The sequence below is a fragment of the Penicillium hispanicum genome, assembly GCF_028827665.1.
Source record: "Penicillium hispanicum strain IBT 35686 chromosome Unknown utg000007l_segment0_segment0, whole genome shotgun sequence".
In the NCBI taxonomy this organism is placed as follows: Eukaryota; Fungi; Ascomycota; class Eurotiomycetes; order Eurotiales; family Aspergillaceae; genus Penicillium; species Penicillium hispanicum.
This window is the reverse complement of record NW_026623199.1, coordinates 1,681,080-1,695,803: the sequence shown is the minus strand read 5'-3', so window position 1 is coordinate 1,695,803 and position 14,724 is coordinate 1,681,080. Positions and strand designations below refer to the sequence as shown.

Below are 14,724 nucleotides of genomic sequence, written 5' to 3'. Positions count from 1 at the left end.
TACAGCCCGGACTCTGCGTCAATGGCATCTCCCAGAATACCCAGCTCTGCATTTTGGCAAGTGTAGAAATGACGCCGTGCCTGAGATAGATTGCCTTTAGGAAGGTTAGAGAAATACTGCCTTGTGGTTCTAAGCAAATGTTGCTTAGCGATAGAATTGCTCCTCTTCTATTTTCATTCTCTCATCCAATATCTACGCCTCAACTCCGAACGCCGATCGAGCATTGCCCGACCGGCGTTGGGTCGGCGAACGCCGCATTGACGGAGATAGCAATAAAACCCGACAACACTAGCCACTCACCTCGCCTAAATCCGTACAGACGCGAGTGATGGCTACTATGAGTCTGAAATCCATGGCTATAAGTATAGCTTGGATGGCCAGGTCACGGACCGGACAGACGACAAAGACCAAACATCATCGTTGAGACACGACCATTCTACACAACCGCCATCCACCCTCTCCACCCTCTCCACCATGTCGACTCCTCCAGAGAAACACCAAGCGGCCATCGTCCCCCAGAAAGGAGGGCCGTTTGCCGTGGTCGAGCGTAAAACGCCCACACCCGGCCCCAAGGAGCTGCTCGTCGAAGTCCGCGCCGTGGCCGTCAATCCGGTCGACCACTACCAGCGGGACTATGGCATCTTCATTCAACAGTACCCAGCAATCGTGGGATCGGATATTGCTGGTGTGGTGGTAAAAACCGGGAGCGACGTGCGTCCCGACGCTCCAAAGCCCGGGGCCCGAGTGGCTGCCTTCTCCAGCGCGTTCTACAACAAGGGAAACCCGGACTACGGGGCGCTGCAGAGATACGTGCTCGTGGGAGAGGACAGTGTGGCGGTTCTCCCTGACGCCGTTACCTTCGTCGAGGGCAGTGTGTTCCCCATGGCAGCCAACGTGACGTGGAACGGCTTGCTGTGGATTGGCGTACCTCGGGAGATCAGTTCGGCCCCGAAGAATGAAGGCGTGTTGGTCTGGGGTGCGTCGAGTAGCATGGGCGCTCTTGCCGTGCAAGCAGCCAAACTTGCAGGGTACACCGTCTATGCCACAGCCAGTGCGCAGCATCATGAATACTTGCAGAGCCTGGGCGCTACCAAAGTCTTCGACTACAAGGCCGACGACGTCCAATCACAGATTGTGGGTGCCGCCAAGAAGGACGGCCTCAAGATCCGCCTCGCGCACCTTGCAGCGGGGTCTCAGCAGCTGGCAGTGGATGTGGTGCAGGAACTGAGTGGGACCGAGAAAGCCAAGCTAGCCATTGCACCGCAGGTGGCACCGGATTTGAAGGTCCCGGAGGGTGTGGAGATCGCGTTTGTGCTGCCTCCAGACGATCCCGAGCAAAGGAATGAGAGATTCCGCTGGGTCTTTGGAGGCTGGTTGCAGGAGAAGCTGGCAAGTAAGCAGTTGGTAGCAAGTCCCCATATCAAGGTGGTGGAGGGAGGACTGGAAGCTGCGAACCAGGCCATGGAGGAATTGAAGGCTGGCGTGAGCTGCACAAAGCTTGTCCTGGAGCTGTGATGTGAAAGCCAGGACTGAGTGTCGGAGATAACTGTACGCCAATCGATTCCCAATCAATACTGGCACTGAGATTCTCGATCCATAAACCAGATGAATGTATCCAAATAGATAGATATATATATGAAAAAAAAGTCAATGACTTTCATACAATGTAAATGAAAGGCACATGGCAAGATCTCCTTCGTGTATGGGAGCATGTTCAATCAGTCGCACGAGAATGCATCGTTTCAACGTTATACAAGGCCAGGAAAGAAGATAGAGGAACCAAAGAGAAGAGCGCAGCAAGACCAATGGTAAGGGAGAGGGGGCGAAATCCTTGAAGCGCCCAAGCTACCAGGAAAGCGAGAAACAAGATAATCGTTGCTAGAGGGGTATCCAATGGAAAAGACAAATAGTCGAGACATATGGAAAGAAAAGAGTTCTGGAAGCGCAGCGAGAACGCCACGTATGGGTGTAAAAAACGCGAGGTTGGAAGTGGGCCATTGATCATGGTTCAAGATGATGGAGCCAGGCTGGCGTCGTCAGGAGGGTTTACATCAAGATCCACCGGATCAGTCTGAGGGCTGGTGGGTGAATCGGCAGTGTCGCCACTGCCACTACCCCAAGAGTCCTCACGTAAGATCTCCGCGGCGTCGGGAAGATTGGGTCTTTTGGGCCGAGCGGGCTTTGTTTTAGCGGCAGTGCGCGAGACCAAGGGGGATCCGGGGTCTGTCGGAGACACATATTCATTCCGAGCCCCCTGCATAGGGCTGGAGCCGCTGTCCACGTTGGGCGACGGGGATCGGGGAGAGTCCATGAATCCACGCCATTTCCGCCAGCCCTCAAAGTCAATGAGGGCTTGCATACAGCCCCACTCAGTGACTTTCTGCTCGAGCCACGGGAAGCCCACTGGCTGTTTGGGAAAGAAAGATCAGCGATCCGATAGGACGTAAGAGAGATGCGTTGAAGCTTGACGTACCTTGGTCAAGAAATCGTTGCAACCAGCAGCCAGGGCCTCGTGACGATCACTTTGCAGACTGCTAGCTGTCAAAGCGACAATAATCACCGGACTTCGGAACAATGATAGATCGGCCAAAGTATCCTCTTCGCTGACAGATCGCTGAAGACCTGGTCTCTTTTCTGGTGGAGACGTGGTGGTACTGGAAGCACTTGAACGGCCAGAAGCTGTCTTCGGGAAGACGCCGATTCCGTTCAATCGCTCTAGCCTACGGATCTCCTTGGTGGCATCCAAGCCGTTCATGACGGGCAACTGAATATCCATCAGTACCAAGTGAAACCCGCCCTGTCTCCACTTCCGCACCGCTTCCTCGCCATTCGCGGCACACTTCCAGCGCACGCTCAGTCGCTTCATGAACGCCTCGAGCAGTTTTTGGTTGATAATATTGTCCTCGACGATGAGGACATTGATTGGCGGGACAGTCCCATCAATCAACCCACCAAAAACCGCTCCTGGTGAGGAGGAGCCCTTGGGCTTGCGTAAAGATCTCGGTGATGCAACTGGTGCCGGTGGAGTATGTGACTTAGCTTGGGGAGACTCTGCCACTGGCGCCGGAGGCGTTGGCACATGCTGTGATGGCGCAGTGGGCGGTGGCGGAGCGTGGGGAGAGATGCCAGGGTCTATTGGGAGTTAACATTCTATTCAATTTTCGAATCGAGGCTAATACAACCATACCTGTCACAATAGGCGCTTGACCTGGGATGGTCGGCGAATTCGTTGTATGTCTTATAAGTGGAGGTCGGCCATGGTGCCATGTTCCACGGCTCCGTGGAGACGGGAGTGCCGGGGGCACGCCCGTGGTCAGGATCGACATTGCGGGTGTAGTGGAGGCTCCTGAGCTTGATGCATGTGTAGGTGGCGTAGGGACTTTCGGGTTGGCGGGCATCAAGGGAAAATAGTCGCCATGCTCGCCGGGCTCCGAATGGTGGTGATGGTAAATGGAATGACGGGGCGATGGCTTCGGGGTTCGACGCGTCGGCGCATCGATCACCAATGCCTCCTCGACCTTTTGGCCTCCAGGATAGTATGTGTCAAGAACGGACGAGAGGACTTCTTCCGGGCTCAAGAGCCGTTCGGGAGTGGATTGCCGATTCGAACCCTCCCGCGCGGAAATTCTGATCACGATGTCCGGGGAATCAAAACTCCTTCCGAGTGAGTTGGCATATTTCATAATCACCTGGTCCCGCAACTCGTCCACCACGGCATCCTCCAAGCATGGCACCATGGTGGCCGAGCCACCTGGCCGTTTGACCCAAATTCGGCGGTGAGCCATCTCGGTAGCAGCAACAACGGGGTGGCCAATGCGACCCGTGTCACCTGGCGGAAAGAAGAGATTTGGTTCCAACAGTCCGCCGATCAGATGCTGGTGTGACGCTGGGAGAAGGGACTGGCGACGGACCGCAAGGCTGGGGCGCTTGCTTGAAGGGGGAGAGGCGAAGGATGGCGAAGGTTGCCAATTCTCTGGGGGTCGCTCAACAACGGTATCGAGGGCCGGGGTCAATGGAGGTTCAACTGCGGTCGGCCCTCGAGCTTTGACTTGGACGGAGTGGAAGGAGGTGTCGTCGGAATGCTGGGGTGTTGGGAGCAGACTGTCGAGGGGCGATAAGAGCTCTTCAGAGAGTGGCGTATGCAGCGGCGAGGGCTGCGGGGTGCCGGCAGGCTGGTCGGTGGGAGGATGCTGTTCGGATGGCGGCGCGGTGGATGGCAAAGGCGCGTGGCTTCTTCGCCGGTGGTCGGGTTCCTCGAGCCGATCAGAGCCAGGGCCGGTGTCGTCGGAATGATCCGCAGAAGAAACAACGCTGTACGGGGACTTTTCGCTCGCGGCGTCGAAGAGTGGAGGAGTGCACGAACTGCGAGAGGTTGAGTTTGGGTGGACGCGCGGGTCCGCCCCGTTGCCCGCTTTGGGAACCGCGGGTGTCGATGATCGTCGGAGCAGCTTGGCCTTGAGCAGACGTGACAGTCTTCTCTCCGGCATCGTGGCTGCAAAGAGGCCCCCGGCGTTTCAATGCATGGTTTCTTCGGAGCTAGACGTCGAGCGTGGGAGAGGGAGAGAAAAGGAGAGACAGGGGCGTGCCGCACAAGTTGACCTAGTCGGGGATGGCACTGAGCAAGCTTCGGGATGTTTCCACCGCTGCAATTCACGGATGACCGGGTTGCTCCTTTCGCTGAAGCCCAAGAAGGACGGATGAGAGAAGAGAAAGGAGGGGAAAGTCACACAATGGTCAACTGTCGGCGCTGATCTCCCGGCAAAGTTGGGCAAAGCTCGACTGGTTCTCACGCTAAGGCCGAAATAGCCTGCATGGACGGCTCGGCCTGGTATTGGCCAGACCGCGTCGATCCAGTTGCATCTTTGTTGGCTCGAATCAGTTGGGAGAATTGGCTCAATCGATTGCAAAGATAGGTATGCTCGGGTCTATATACAGTTTCCGTTCCCTCAGAAGATCGACTTATACACAATGCGCCCAACCCGAGCGACGACTGTGCAACCAGTCCCGAATCTACGAAATCAGCTCTTTTCATTCCCACCAGACCGGTCTCCATCAGATCCGCATAACGATCCTCGCTCGATGGGCTTTTGATTCTCAATATCTCTTGGGCGGTCGAGACCGCTCGTACCTCCTCGAAATCCTTTCCTATCATAAGCCTCCGAGTCAAGCAACTCCTCGATGCTCTTCCCAGTGGCTTTGGCCTCCCTGCGCAGCGCTCGATAGCGGATGCGCCAAACAATGTGGCTGATATAGATGCCCGATTCGAGAACGACCCTGCGGTTAACTGGGTTAGCGCCCAATCACTGGAGAACCGAAGAGCGCGCCAACTAGTCAACTGACACGAGAATGTACATGATTCCTCCGAGAATATCGAATGTCCCTTGTGCCGCTAGTACATTGTGAGCTCAACCCACTCCTATTCTGCACGTTTGTGTATAAGACAGCCATACCGAGTGCAAAAAGAGAGAACAGGCCGCCAAGAGTGTCAATCGAGAGGAAGACCCAGTCTACAGATTAACAGATTAACAGATTAACAGTCAGGTCTGTAGATGCGACAAATAGCCATGCTCAACTTACTAAATCCAATGACGCGACCATTCCTTTTCCACAGCTCAAAATACGGTGGCAGCAGACCGGCAGTGAGAAAGATAGTCGCGACGACGCCGACTACCAGATCGGGCCAGGTGATGCCCTTGCTGTATGGGATCTGCAAAGAAAAGTCGGTTCCAGGCCAAGCTCATCAAGCTCAATGGTTGACTCACTCGTAAGGTGAGGATGAGAAGAGTCTCAAGCCCACCGAAGAGGGCAACCGTGCCAGAACAGATAACCGTTGCCTTCAGTCGGCTATAGTTGCTATTGGACATGTCAAGGTAAATGCCAGATTCGTTCCAGGCATGGAATTGAGAAAACTTACTGTCCATAGTGTAGGATTTGGCCCCAACTCACTAGGGAAAAGAATCCAAAGATCTGTGGCTGGATCTGTAGGGGAATATTCACTTTCTAGTCCCAGGTCAGCCCGGAATTTCCCTTACAGATGTCAATCCCAGTCTGCAATTCTACTTACCTGCAAGATCAGATAGGCACCCATTGGAACAGAACCTAAAGCAACGGAATGTAAGCATTCCCTTCTCTCATCCATTCCGTCGGTCCACTTACAGCTTGCCCATAAAAACATCATCGCAGCCGGGAAGCCTTCTGTATTTTTCCTTCGGTAGTTGTACCAGATCTGAGGGATCAGCTGGATGCACCAAAGGACCGTACCAATGGTGCCTAGCACGTTGGACGACACGGTGACATGGTCTCCGTCCGACATGGCGATCAAAGCAAGTATACCGAGACGACCCGACTGAAGGAGAAGTTATAGTGAAGTCCACAAGACTCAGTCGGAAACGGACTTTGCTCTCTCCATATAAATAGGACAGCCTACGCAACCCACGTCCAGGACCTCCCAATACCGCATCAACCTGCAGGACACTGCAGATAATGCTGCTGTCAGGGAAAACAAGCAAGAGCAAAACTCAACCATAAAATGTCCGAGCTGCCGGCAGACAAGACATGCAACCGCAATAACGAATGCAAGAAATGCCCAAGTCCGCAACCAAATCAACAGGCCCAGGAAGCATAGAAATAGCTCGCAAGACAGCGGTGACGATGCACCACCGGTCCTAGCGCGCCACACGGATCCAAGAACAACGCAGACGGGGCTTGCCAGCAACCGCATCCAATCCAATGCGAGATAAGTGCATCGTAGGCCAGTCATCGAGTCCACCCCGGGTCCTTCACCGCGCCGACAGCTCCAACAGGGCCTGCGCACTGCAGTCGCTAATGTACGAGATCACACTTTCGCCCGTGAAGATCGAGATTTGACGCCAAACTGTTTCTCCGGGTCTTCTCCGGGAACAGTTGGTCTGGTGGATCGGAGTGGACTAGGACGAGTTAGGGCAATCGATGGAGAGCAGGGTCTTTTGGTGGCGGCCATCAGGAAGGATACGCGGTCATCCATCGGGTACAATGGGCATTGTTCCTCGATCCCATCTGCCATCTGCCGTCCAGCACGCGGCTCTCCCGGTCAGTATCTCAACTCAACGTGTCAACTATGCGGCACGACAGTACTATCTCTCCTATAAAGCCATCGTGGGCAAGCCCGCACTAGGGTGCGGGGCAGGTTCTGGAATCCAGTCCTGAGTGGTTCTATTGGCTTTACCCGATGGACCTTGCTCAAGAGTTCTCGAAACAGCACTACAGTCTTCTCCCTACGTAGAATCATCATGAAACTATCAGATTGCATTCCAAGCCTGCTTTCCAATGTGCGTCAACAACAGCGAAGACGCCGACCCAACCCCGGAGCGGCCAAGATGCAATTCCGACCCCCAACGACTTTTGATGCAAAGAAAGCCGAGGGCTTCGTCGAGAGCGTAGCCAACCCCGCTCGTCGACCGAGGTTTTTACAAGCATGAGAGTCCAAAGCACCTGAACCAAAACGCGCAGAAGAGGGTAGGAGAGAACCAAACCAGGTGACATATGCCAAAGACAGAGCGGGAAGATGTATAAGGATCGCGTAAATACTAAAGGCAGAGAAAAGGGAGGCCATCAAGACGTCACGTTAGAGGAACCAAAAGAAACACACGCACGCACGCACACACGTTGAGACAGGATCCGAAGGGTATCAAATGGGTACAGATTTTGCGGCAGAAATGGCAGAAAGGCAACGAGCGAGGAATCGGACATCACAGGGAAGGCGATCACAGAAGGATCAGGTAGTTGGAGGGTGCGATGCCGGTCTCGCCGGTCTCTTTCCGAGCCTGCCACCATCGGCCACTGACGTCGGACACTTCGAGGACCTCGTGCTTGGCGAAGCTGATCTCATTGGCATCTTCCGGGTTGGCGTCGTACGAGTAGATCGCCTTGGCCCGGTAGGGGTACTCGGTCGGCTGGGGCACCTCGCCGGCATCCTGTCCGCCGTTGGCACCAGGAGCAGGGCTGCTGCTGCTGGGAGCTCCAAAGCGCGGCTGGGAGGAGTTGCGCTCGCCGCCGGGTGCGCCACCGGGGTATCCAGACACTGGGGACGAGGTCTCAAAGCCGTTCAGCTGCGCAGAGGTGTACATTTGCGGGGTGTGGCTGGTGCCCATAGTCTCTGGGCGAGTGCCACCGTAGGCGCTGGACATGGGCCGGCTGTCACGGTAGGAGCCACCCGGCTGCTCCTTGTTCAGAGCGAAAGAATCAATAAATCCGCGGTGCGTGGCCTGAGGCGAAGAGCCAAAGTAAAAGATCCAGATGATCTAAACAGGCAATGAGTTCGCATTCATCGAAGAACATTCGAAGATGTACTTACCACCACCATTGAGAGTAGGATAAAACCGGCACCGGCAGCTTGCTCGGCTCCCTTGTTACCATAGACCAGGTTGTTCGCACTGAGCGTGGTGAGTACTAGACCACAGCCAAGGTACCCAACAATCTAGAAAATATCAGCGCCCGCTAGCCAGGGGTCGCTTCCTGGGGTCAAATCATACCGCGACGCCATAGACATTGCATGTGTCGGTACCAAAGGTCACAACCAAACCGACGATAACGCAGAACATATAACAATTAGCCCACCACGAATAGTCGGGGTAAGCAGTCTGGATGTCCGCAATGATGGACGAGACGAAAGCGATGAGCCATGCAAGGACGGAGATGGCGAGGGTCGCCAGTGCGAACGGGTCACCGAGGATGTTGCTGAGACTGAACTTGGCCATGGTTGCGCGTGGATTTCAATGTCCCCAAGGCACAAGATTTATACGTAAAGAATAAGTCACCGTCGGCGATTAGGAAAAGGGAAGGGACGCGGGAATCGAGGAGGGTTCGATCTCTCTCGCAGTGCGGGATTCGGTGCCACGATGGGGAATTGACGGTTGACGAATGCCGGTATATAATTCTGTCGATTGGCCGCAATCAATCGCAGCCTGAGTGTCTCACAAAGCGACTGTCGCAGGGACTGTGTTGCGCCCAGAGACTGCATGCGCAGTCAGCCTCAAGTCCCGGAGTTGTCTCGTGGGGTCCAAAACAGTAGGCAATCGACGATCGAATCGACGACCACCACTGGCGACGTTGGATGGGGCGCTTGTCGCGACGACGGCGACAATCCACGACTGAGGTGACTTCCAAATGGACGATTGGAGATGCCAGAAAGAATTGCGGCGCTAAGAACTCGTACCTTTTTTTGAGACAAAGACGTGGGTTCGCCCCGGGAGCAGACGAGCAGACGAGCCGACGAGAGTGGGAATAAAGAGCGGGCGCGAGAACGGACGAGCGAGAGGCAGCCCCAGGCCGAAGAAAAGAAGGTCGAAGGCAACAAAAGAGTGTGCGCCTGAAGATGGTGCTGGCGTTGGCGATGGCGAAGATGGAGGAGAGAGAAAAGGAGGAAAGACGGTCCACAACACACAGACGGCGCCCCTGGAATCGAGCCGGTCTCGACCGGTGGAATCCCGGGCGTAATCTAACGCTGCGCTCCACCGCGGTGCGATGGGCGATTTAATAATCTTAATGGGATTAGGTCGAAGTAGATGAGATTGTAAAGTGGTTCTTCGCGTCCCCAAGTCTCGAACAGAAGAAAACAACCGTGGTTGCATGTCGATTCTTTCCCTGGTCCCGATCTATAAATATCGGGGGCGAAAATCCCGCCGGTACGGACGTCTACTCCGGCAGACGCAGTGCAGCTAGTAGTGCCGCAGGTACCTCCAAGTACCTCCAGGTACCGCACGTCCATCGTGGCCCCGAGGCTCCGCTTCGCAACGTGCTGACGCGGGCACCACTTGGCAGGGCAACAAGGAGTGTCGCGACCAGATGCGATAATTCTGAGGACTGCATTCTATCGACTCGACGATAGAGTTGTACTCTCCATCGGTCAACCTAGCCGTTGACCGTTAACCCACGGACTCCCTGGCGATCAACTCTCGACTCCGTTCATGCCTCTCCACTCGCCCCCACCGTGAAATTGGTCTCGATCGGATCTCACACTTCCCCCTATCTAGTAAGTAGAGTACCGAACAGCCTAGATACACATAACTATATGTATATCCGTGGTCAACACGCGTAGAACTAGTGTAACTTGATGAGGTTGGTGCTGCCGCAATCGACGTACCGGTTCCTCCTACAGAACCAATCGACTTTGAGGCACTGGTTGCCATGCCTCGCTGCATATCTGGTGTGCGCGAAGTAATTAGACATGCCTATAGTTCGGAATGAACGCTAGAAAGCCGGTCATACTGTGATAGACAAAATGTGCACTGTATCCCATAGCTATACTCCATCCCTGAAGTATTCCCAAGGGGCCAGCAAGGGGTTACTCGATCCATCACCGGCAACTACGGTCATCGCATGCGGCATCTCAGATCTATACCCCACGATGCTCACCCTGCCATCTGAAGCGGTTCGCGTGGAATGAGGTCATCGAAGATGTATCATAACTAGTTGGTTAACCAGTTACATATTCGGCGCGATCGGGGTATGCACTGGACCCAATATATCACAACCCAACACCAGACTCCAAGGCACATGAAAAAAGAGACGCAAGAGGATATCATAGAACCAAACCAGCAACCCCACGCAAGAAATCTCACAGCCTCACAGTGCCACTCCCCAGATTAAATCTCATTCTCCCTTCGCTCCTTAATCACCTCCCTCCGCCGGACTTCCCTCTCAACCTCCTCCAGACGAGCCTCCCACTCCGCCCAGCACTCCCCACTCCCTACAAGCCCAACCTCGTACCACCGCTGCAGCACGCGCGCCGTCCGGACGCGCAGCTCGGAGATGACCGCTGCCTGCTCGGCCTGCATCTGCGCAAGCCGGTCCATCTGAGGCTGCAACTCGATCAACGCGGCAGAGCTCTCTGCATCTGGAACGGGTAGGTCATTGAGAGAAGTCAGGCGGGAGGCTGTCTCCGGGAAGGCGGTTGCGTAGGAGAGGACGATAGAAGCGAGGGTGCGCGTCGAGAGGCCTTCAGGGATTTCGCGTGGTGGTTGCGGTTGGAAGAGATCTGGGAAGCGGTCATCTAGAGATAACGAGTCAGCAAGATTCTCCAAGTCACAGAATAAACGGGTGGAAGTTGATATCGCGTTGATTGCTGTCGTTAATGGAGGGAGGAGATGGGATGCGCGTGGTATTCCCCCCTACGCAAACAGCACCGCGGTTGTAGACGTACGGAGTTGAATCACATCTCGCACGACCGGAGAATTCCGGCTCAATTTCTCTAGATCGCGTTCGAGGCGAACTAGCCGGCGCGATACCGTTTCGTCGAGGGAGGCGGGCTTCTCGGGCTCGGTTGGGACTCCCGTCCAGTCGGTGGCGCCGCCTAGGAGGTAGGCGAGGCGGCGCAGGCGTGCTTCGAGGAGTTCGATCGTTGCTCCGGCGATAGCGTCGCTTTCGACTGTCATTGTATCGGATAATCAACAGGAGGCTTGCGCGTGGAATCGGACCGTTCGAAGGACGCGAGTGGCAGCTTGAAAGTGCAAACACGGGAAATGTGGGGACGAGCTTATCCAACTCCAACGGCGCATCCAATTTCATGGTTGGAAGCATGGCAACCTGGGAAATCACTACAGTGCTGGCGAAAATATGTACAGTCCCATCGGGATGTTTTGCTCTATTTGTCGTTCAATCGTCACTCATACGGGTTTAGGTGGGTTTAAGCCGCTCTCGCGTGCTCGACGTGGTCTGCCATCTCCTCGTCACTCTCCACGGTCTTCCACTCTTCATCATCGTCCAAGGCACGAGATACAGCATTCTTTGCTGTATGCCTAGTGCCAGCGCCTATTAAGCTTGATCCGGTCCTCTCTTGCATTTCTTGCCCGAGGTGGTTCTCAACAGACCCCGAGACCCCATAGCCAGCGACATTCATATCCTGTCCGTCGTGCAATGTGGGTTGGTAGAGTTTCTGATCGGGCGCGTCTTTCTGTACCATTTCCTGCGGCGTTTCCAGTTCCGTATCGCCAGTATTCCGCTTGCACTCGGCCGCAAATGCCTCGTTATCTGTGTTTACGAACCCCTATCGGGAAATCAGCGAATGTCCATAATCCGAGCAAATTCATCCTACCTGGAGTTGCGGCGGCGTGGGTTCCACCTGGGCATTCATGGCAGCGTCGCTCGCATAGACGAGTAGAACTGATCGCCACTCTTCGCGAGCCGCCTTGAGAACTTCGATCTCTCTCACTTTGCGAGCAGTGTAGCCGACAACGTCCCCATCTTGACTAGCGTTCTTGCTACCCTGTTTTTCTCTTTTCTGCGCCTGGCGAGCCTTTCCATCTTCGGTGGAGAAACTGATCCGCCACCACTGGTAGTCGCTTCTTTCTCCATCCACTTCTATTGCATCGGCCGTGTCGTTGGCATTGCGGCGCTTCAAGATGTAGGTAACGTGCGGCTCGGTGCATACACCACGCAAAGTGTATTTGTAAACAGGCGATTCGCTGGGAGGCTCCGACGGCTCGGTAAGTGACTTGGAGAAGCGTCGCACCGTTTCCAAGGCCCTCTGTCTCCCGGATTGAAGTGCTTCGTTGCCTCAATTAGCAGGAATTTCGATAGGAAATAGTTCAAAAATCACTACCTTTTAATTTGGCTTCGACGTTAGCCGCATACGCCTTCAATTTGCGCGGGAGCTGCTCGGCGCGCTCCCGCGCCACTTCAGGGCTCATTCTCTCGGATTTGCCCTCCATGGCAGTCTTCAGGGCCACGGGGATCGCGTCCGCTGCTTTTTCAAGAATTTCTTTCCTTGTAAGTGTCCCCATTGGAGTTGGTGGCATTGTGTAGCGTTGAATGAGCTGATCGAACTTCATCACAGCACCCTGGGCCTGGAGTTTCTTGGTGCGGAGGTCGCGCGAGAGATCCCGATAACTACTCAAATAGCGATCAGGATAGAAAACGGCGGGGACTTTCACATCCACAGATTTAGCATTTTCAAGGGAGTCGAGTTTCATGATCAGAACCTCTCCCACATGTTCGAGCCATACGTCATCGAGCTCTTCTCCGGGCCGGTCACTCCAAATCGCCGTGTCCAAGACGTCGTACAAGGTTTGTCCGTGATCCTGATCCACGACAGGCTCGAACGTGAAGAGCTCTTTAGAAATGGGCTCATCACCTTCGTCAAATGGAGACTTCTTGTAAGCACGGGACATGAAAACGGTGGCAAGCGGGCTGTCGGGGTCTGCACGGATTGCGGCGCCGTGCCAGGTTTCTAGAAATCTCGCAATGATTTCTTCCGAGTCAGAGGAATACGAGTTGACTTGCTTCAGGCTGGCCAAGGCGTCACTGCTTCCAAAGGCGCGCTGTGTCGAATCGAGGAAAGCCATCAAGCGCTGTGTCTCGTAAAGGATATCGTCCCAATCGTTGTCCGCCGCGCTAGCCTCATTTACCGTCACAATCTTGGGTAAGTTGATCGGCTGCCCATTCCACCACTGCGCATCATGACCGTAGTCCGAGAGCATCTTGCTTCTGAGCAGAAGAGCCTCTCGCGCAAGGGGAATCTCATGCAAGATGGAGAGGAAGCCTCCAAGGTAAAGGTTATCGGGCGTCGGGCGGAGAAAAGCAGGTTCGTTGTCCACCCTTTTGCGGTCTTCGGGTTCCGGTATGGACACGACTTCCTGGGAAGAGGCGTTGAACAGAGTCATTGCCCACGCACCTTCGTCGTAGTGATCGCGGGTCGCTTTCCCAAATTGGGCTTCACCCGCCGTCTCCGTCTTGCTCGTCACGCCCGTCTCCTGTTGCCCCATGTCCTGGTTGAGCGACATGGCCATTGCCTGCTGCAGCTCTTGCTCCTCGCGTTCGGCCAGACTCAATCCTTTGCCAGAACCACCTGCGCCTCCAACCCATCGCGAGTCAGTATATCATTGTCCTGTTGCCCTTGATGGAGAATATTCTCACCCGGTGCACCCGGCACACTCGGCGTTACTGTCGCGGCGAGACCGTCATTCCCAGCACCCTGAGTCGCATCGTGCATGTTTATCCGAGACGGAGGACGAGAGGGCGGAGCTGTTGCTGGTACTCTGGGACCATCATCATGCTGAGTGAAATCGAATGCTAGCGTCGAGGATGTCAGCTGTAAGCCGCAGTCACGGATAGGCCAGTCAGGTCCTACAGGGCACATTGCTTTCAGATTGGTATGCGCTTGTCTGCTCAAGGAAATGCCAGTCAGCCTCCGGTCCCGGAATCGCGTGGATATGGGATGTCACCTCTGTTGGCCCCGTCGGATCTTCGAAATATGCGTTGATCGCTTTCTGGGAATCGAGATTGTTGGCCTGAACCGCCATGAGGTCAGTCAATTTTCCGAGGCAACGGCTTCCGCGAGGCCCAGATGAGGGGGTGCGGCCGCTCTCACCTTGAGAAAGCTAACAGCTTGCTCACGGGTTGTGCTGGTGAAGCTGACGAAGTTCGCGATCGCATCCTCAGTTGGTTCGGAGGCCATGGTTGACAGCGGAGGGCATCGCACGTCGAGAATCAGTCAAGTTCGCGGTATCGCGGGTGGAACAATGCGATCGACAATCGGGAAGCTTTCCCCACCACATGATGCCAAGCACCTTTCCTCCTTTCCTTTCTCTCTTCCCCTTTGACAAGCTAATTCGGGCATGTTCCATGGACAGATCATTCAGCGAACAATGCCCTTTGATCTTAAAATGCCTTTGATGGGAATGGATAACACAAAGAGCCTCGAGGCCTTGGTCCGTTTCAAACGGAGCAATGTATTGTTCCAAACAAGCC

The 14,724-nt window shown here is 54.9% G+C and overlaps 6 protein-coding genes across 6 annotated transcripts; 1 reads left to right on the top strand and 5 right to left on the bottom strand.

The window, feature by feature from the left end:
- Window positions 1-474: 474 nt before the first annotated feature.
- Window positions 475-1,515, top strand: N7459_008420 (zinc-binding alcohol dehydrogenase family protein; the record flags this gene model as incomplete). The annotated part of the gene is given in 2 exon segments (XM_056947588.1): window positions 475-1,393; window positions 1,409-1,515. 2 exon segments carry the CDS (start codon window positions 475-477, stop codon window positions 1,513-1,515), a joined length of 1,026 nt encoding a protein of 341 aa, XP_056797098.1.
- Window positions 1,516-2,008: 493 nt separating this feature from the next.
- Window positions 2,009-4,487, bottom strand: N7459_008419 (uncharacterized protein; the record flags this gene model as incomplete). The annotated part of the gene is made up of 3 exons (XM_056947587.1): window positions 2,009-2,407; window positions 2,474-3,132; window positions 3,188-4,487. 3 exons carry the CDS (start codon window positions 4,485-4,487, stop codon window positions 2,009-2,011), a joined length of 2,358 nt encoding a protein of 785 aa, XP_056797097.1.
- Window positions 4,488-5,018: 531 nt separating this feature from the next.
- N7459_008418 (PQ-loop repeat-containing protein) lies at window positions 5,019-6,313 on the bottom strand (the record flags this gene model as incomplete). Its single annotated transcript, XM_056947586.1, has 8 exons — window positions 5,019-5,274; window positions 5,341-5,389; window positions 5,451-5,507; window positions 5,578-5,707; window positions 5,763-5,853; window positions 5,915-6,000; window positions 6,065-6,099; window positions 6,157-6,313. 8 exons carry the CDS (start codon window positions 6,311-6,313, stop codon window positions 5,019-5,021), a joined length of 861 nt encoding a protein of 286 aa, XP_056797096.1.
- Window positions 6,314-7,742: 1,429 nt separating this feature from the next.
- Window positions 7,743-8,735, bottom strand: sho1 (osmosensor SHO1; the record flags this gene model as incomplete). The annotated part of the gene is made up of 3 exons (XM_056947585.1): window positions 7,743-8,279; window positions 8,333-8,455; window positions 8,511-8,735. The coding sequence occupies 3 exons, from the start codon at window positions 8,733-8,735 to the stop codon at window positions 7,743-7,745; spliced, it is 885 nt and encodes a 294-aa protein (XP_056797095.1).
- A 1,887-nt stretch (window positions 8,736-10,622) lies between these two features.
- Window positions 10,623-11,411, bottom strand: N7459_008416 (putative nuclear distribution protein RO10; the record flags this gene model as incomplete). The annotated part of the gene is made up of 2 exons (XM_056947584.1): window positions 10,623-11,029; window positions 11,180-11,411. 2 exons carry the CDS (start codon window positions 11,409-11,411, stop codon window positions 10,623-10,625), a joined length of 639 nt encoding a protein of 212 aa, XP_056797094.1.
- A 251-nt stretch (window positions 11,412-11,662) lies between these two features.
- N7459_008415 (ubiquitin-associated-like domain-containing protein) lies at window positions 11,663-14,431 on the bottom strand (the record flags this gene model as incomplete). The annotated part of the gene is made up of 6 exons (XM_056947583.1): window positions 11,663-12,022; window positions 12,071-12,522; window positions 12,578-13,822; window positions 13,891-14,046; window positions 14,105-14,264; window positions 14,345-14,431. The coding sequence occupies 6 exons, from the start codon at window positions 14,429-14,431 to the stop codon at window positions 11,663-11,665; spliced, it is 2,460 nt and encodes an 819-aa protein (XP_056797093.1).
- Window positions 14,432-14,724: the final 293 nt, after the last annotated feature.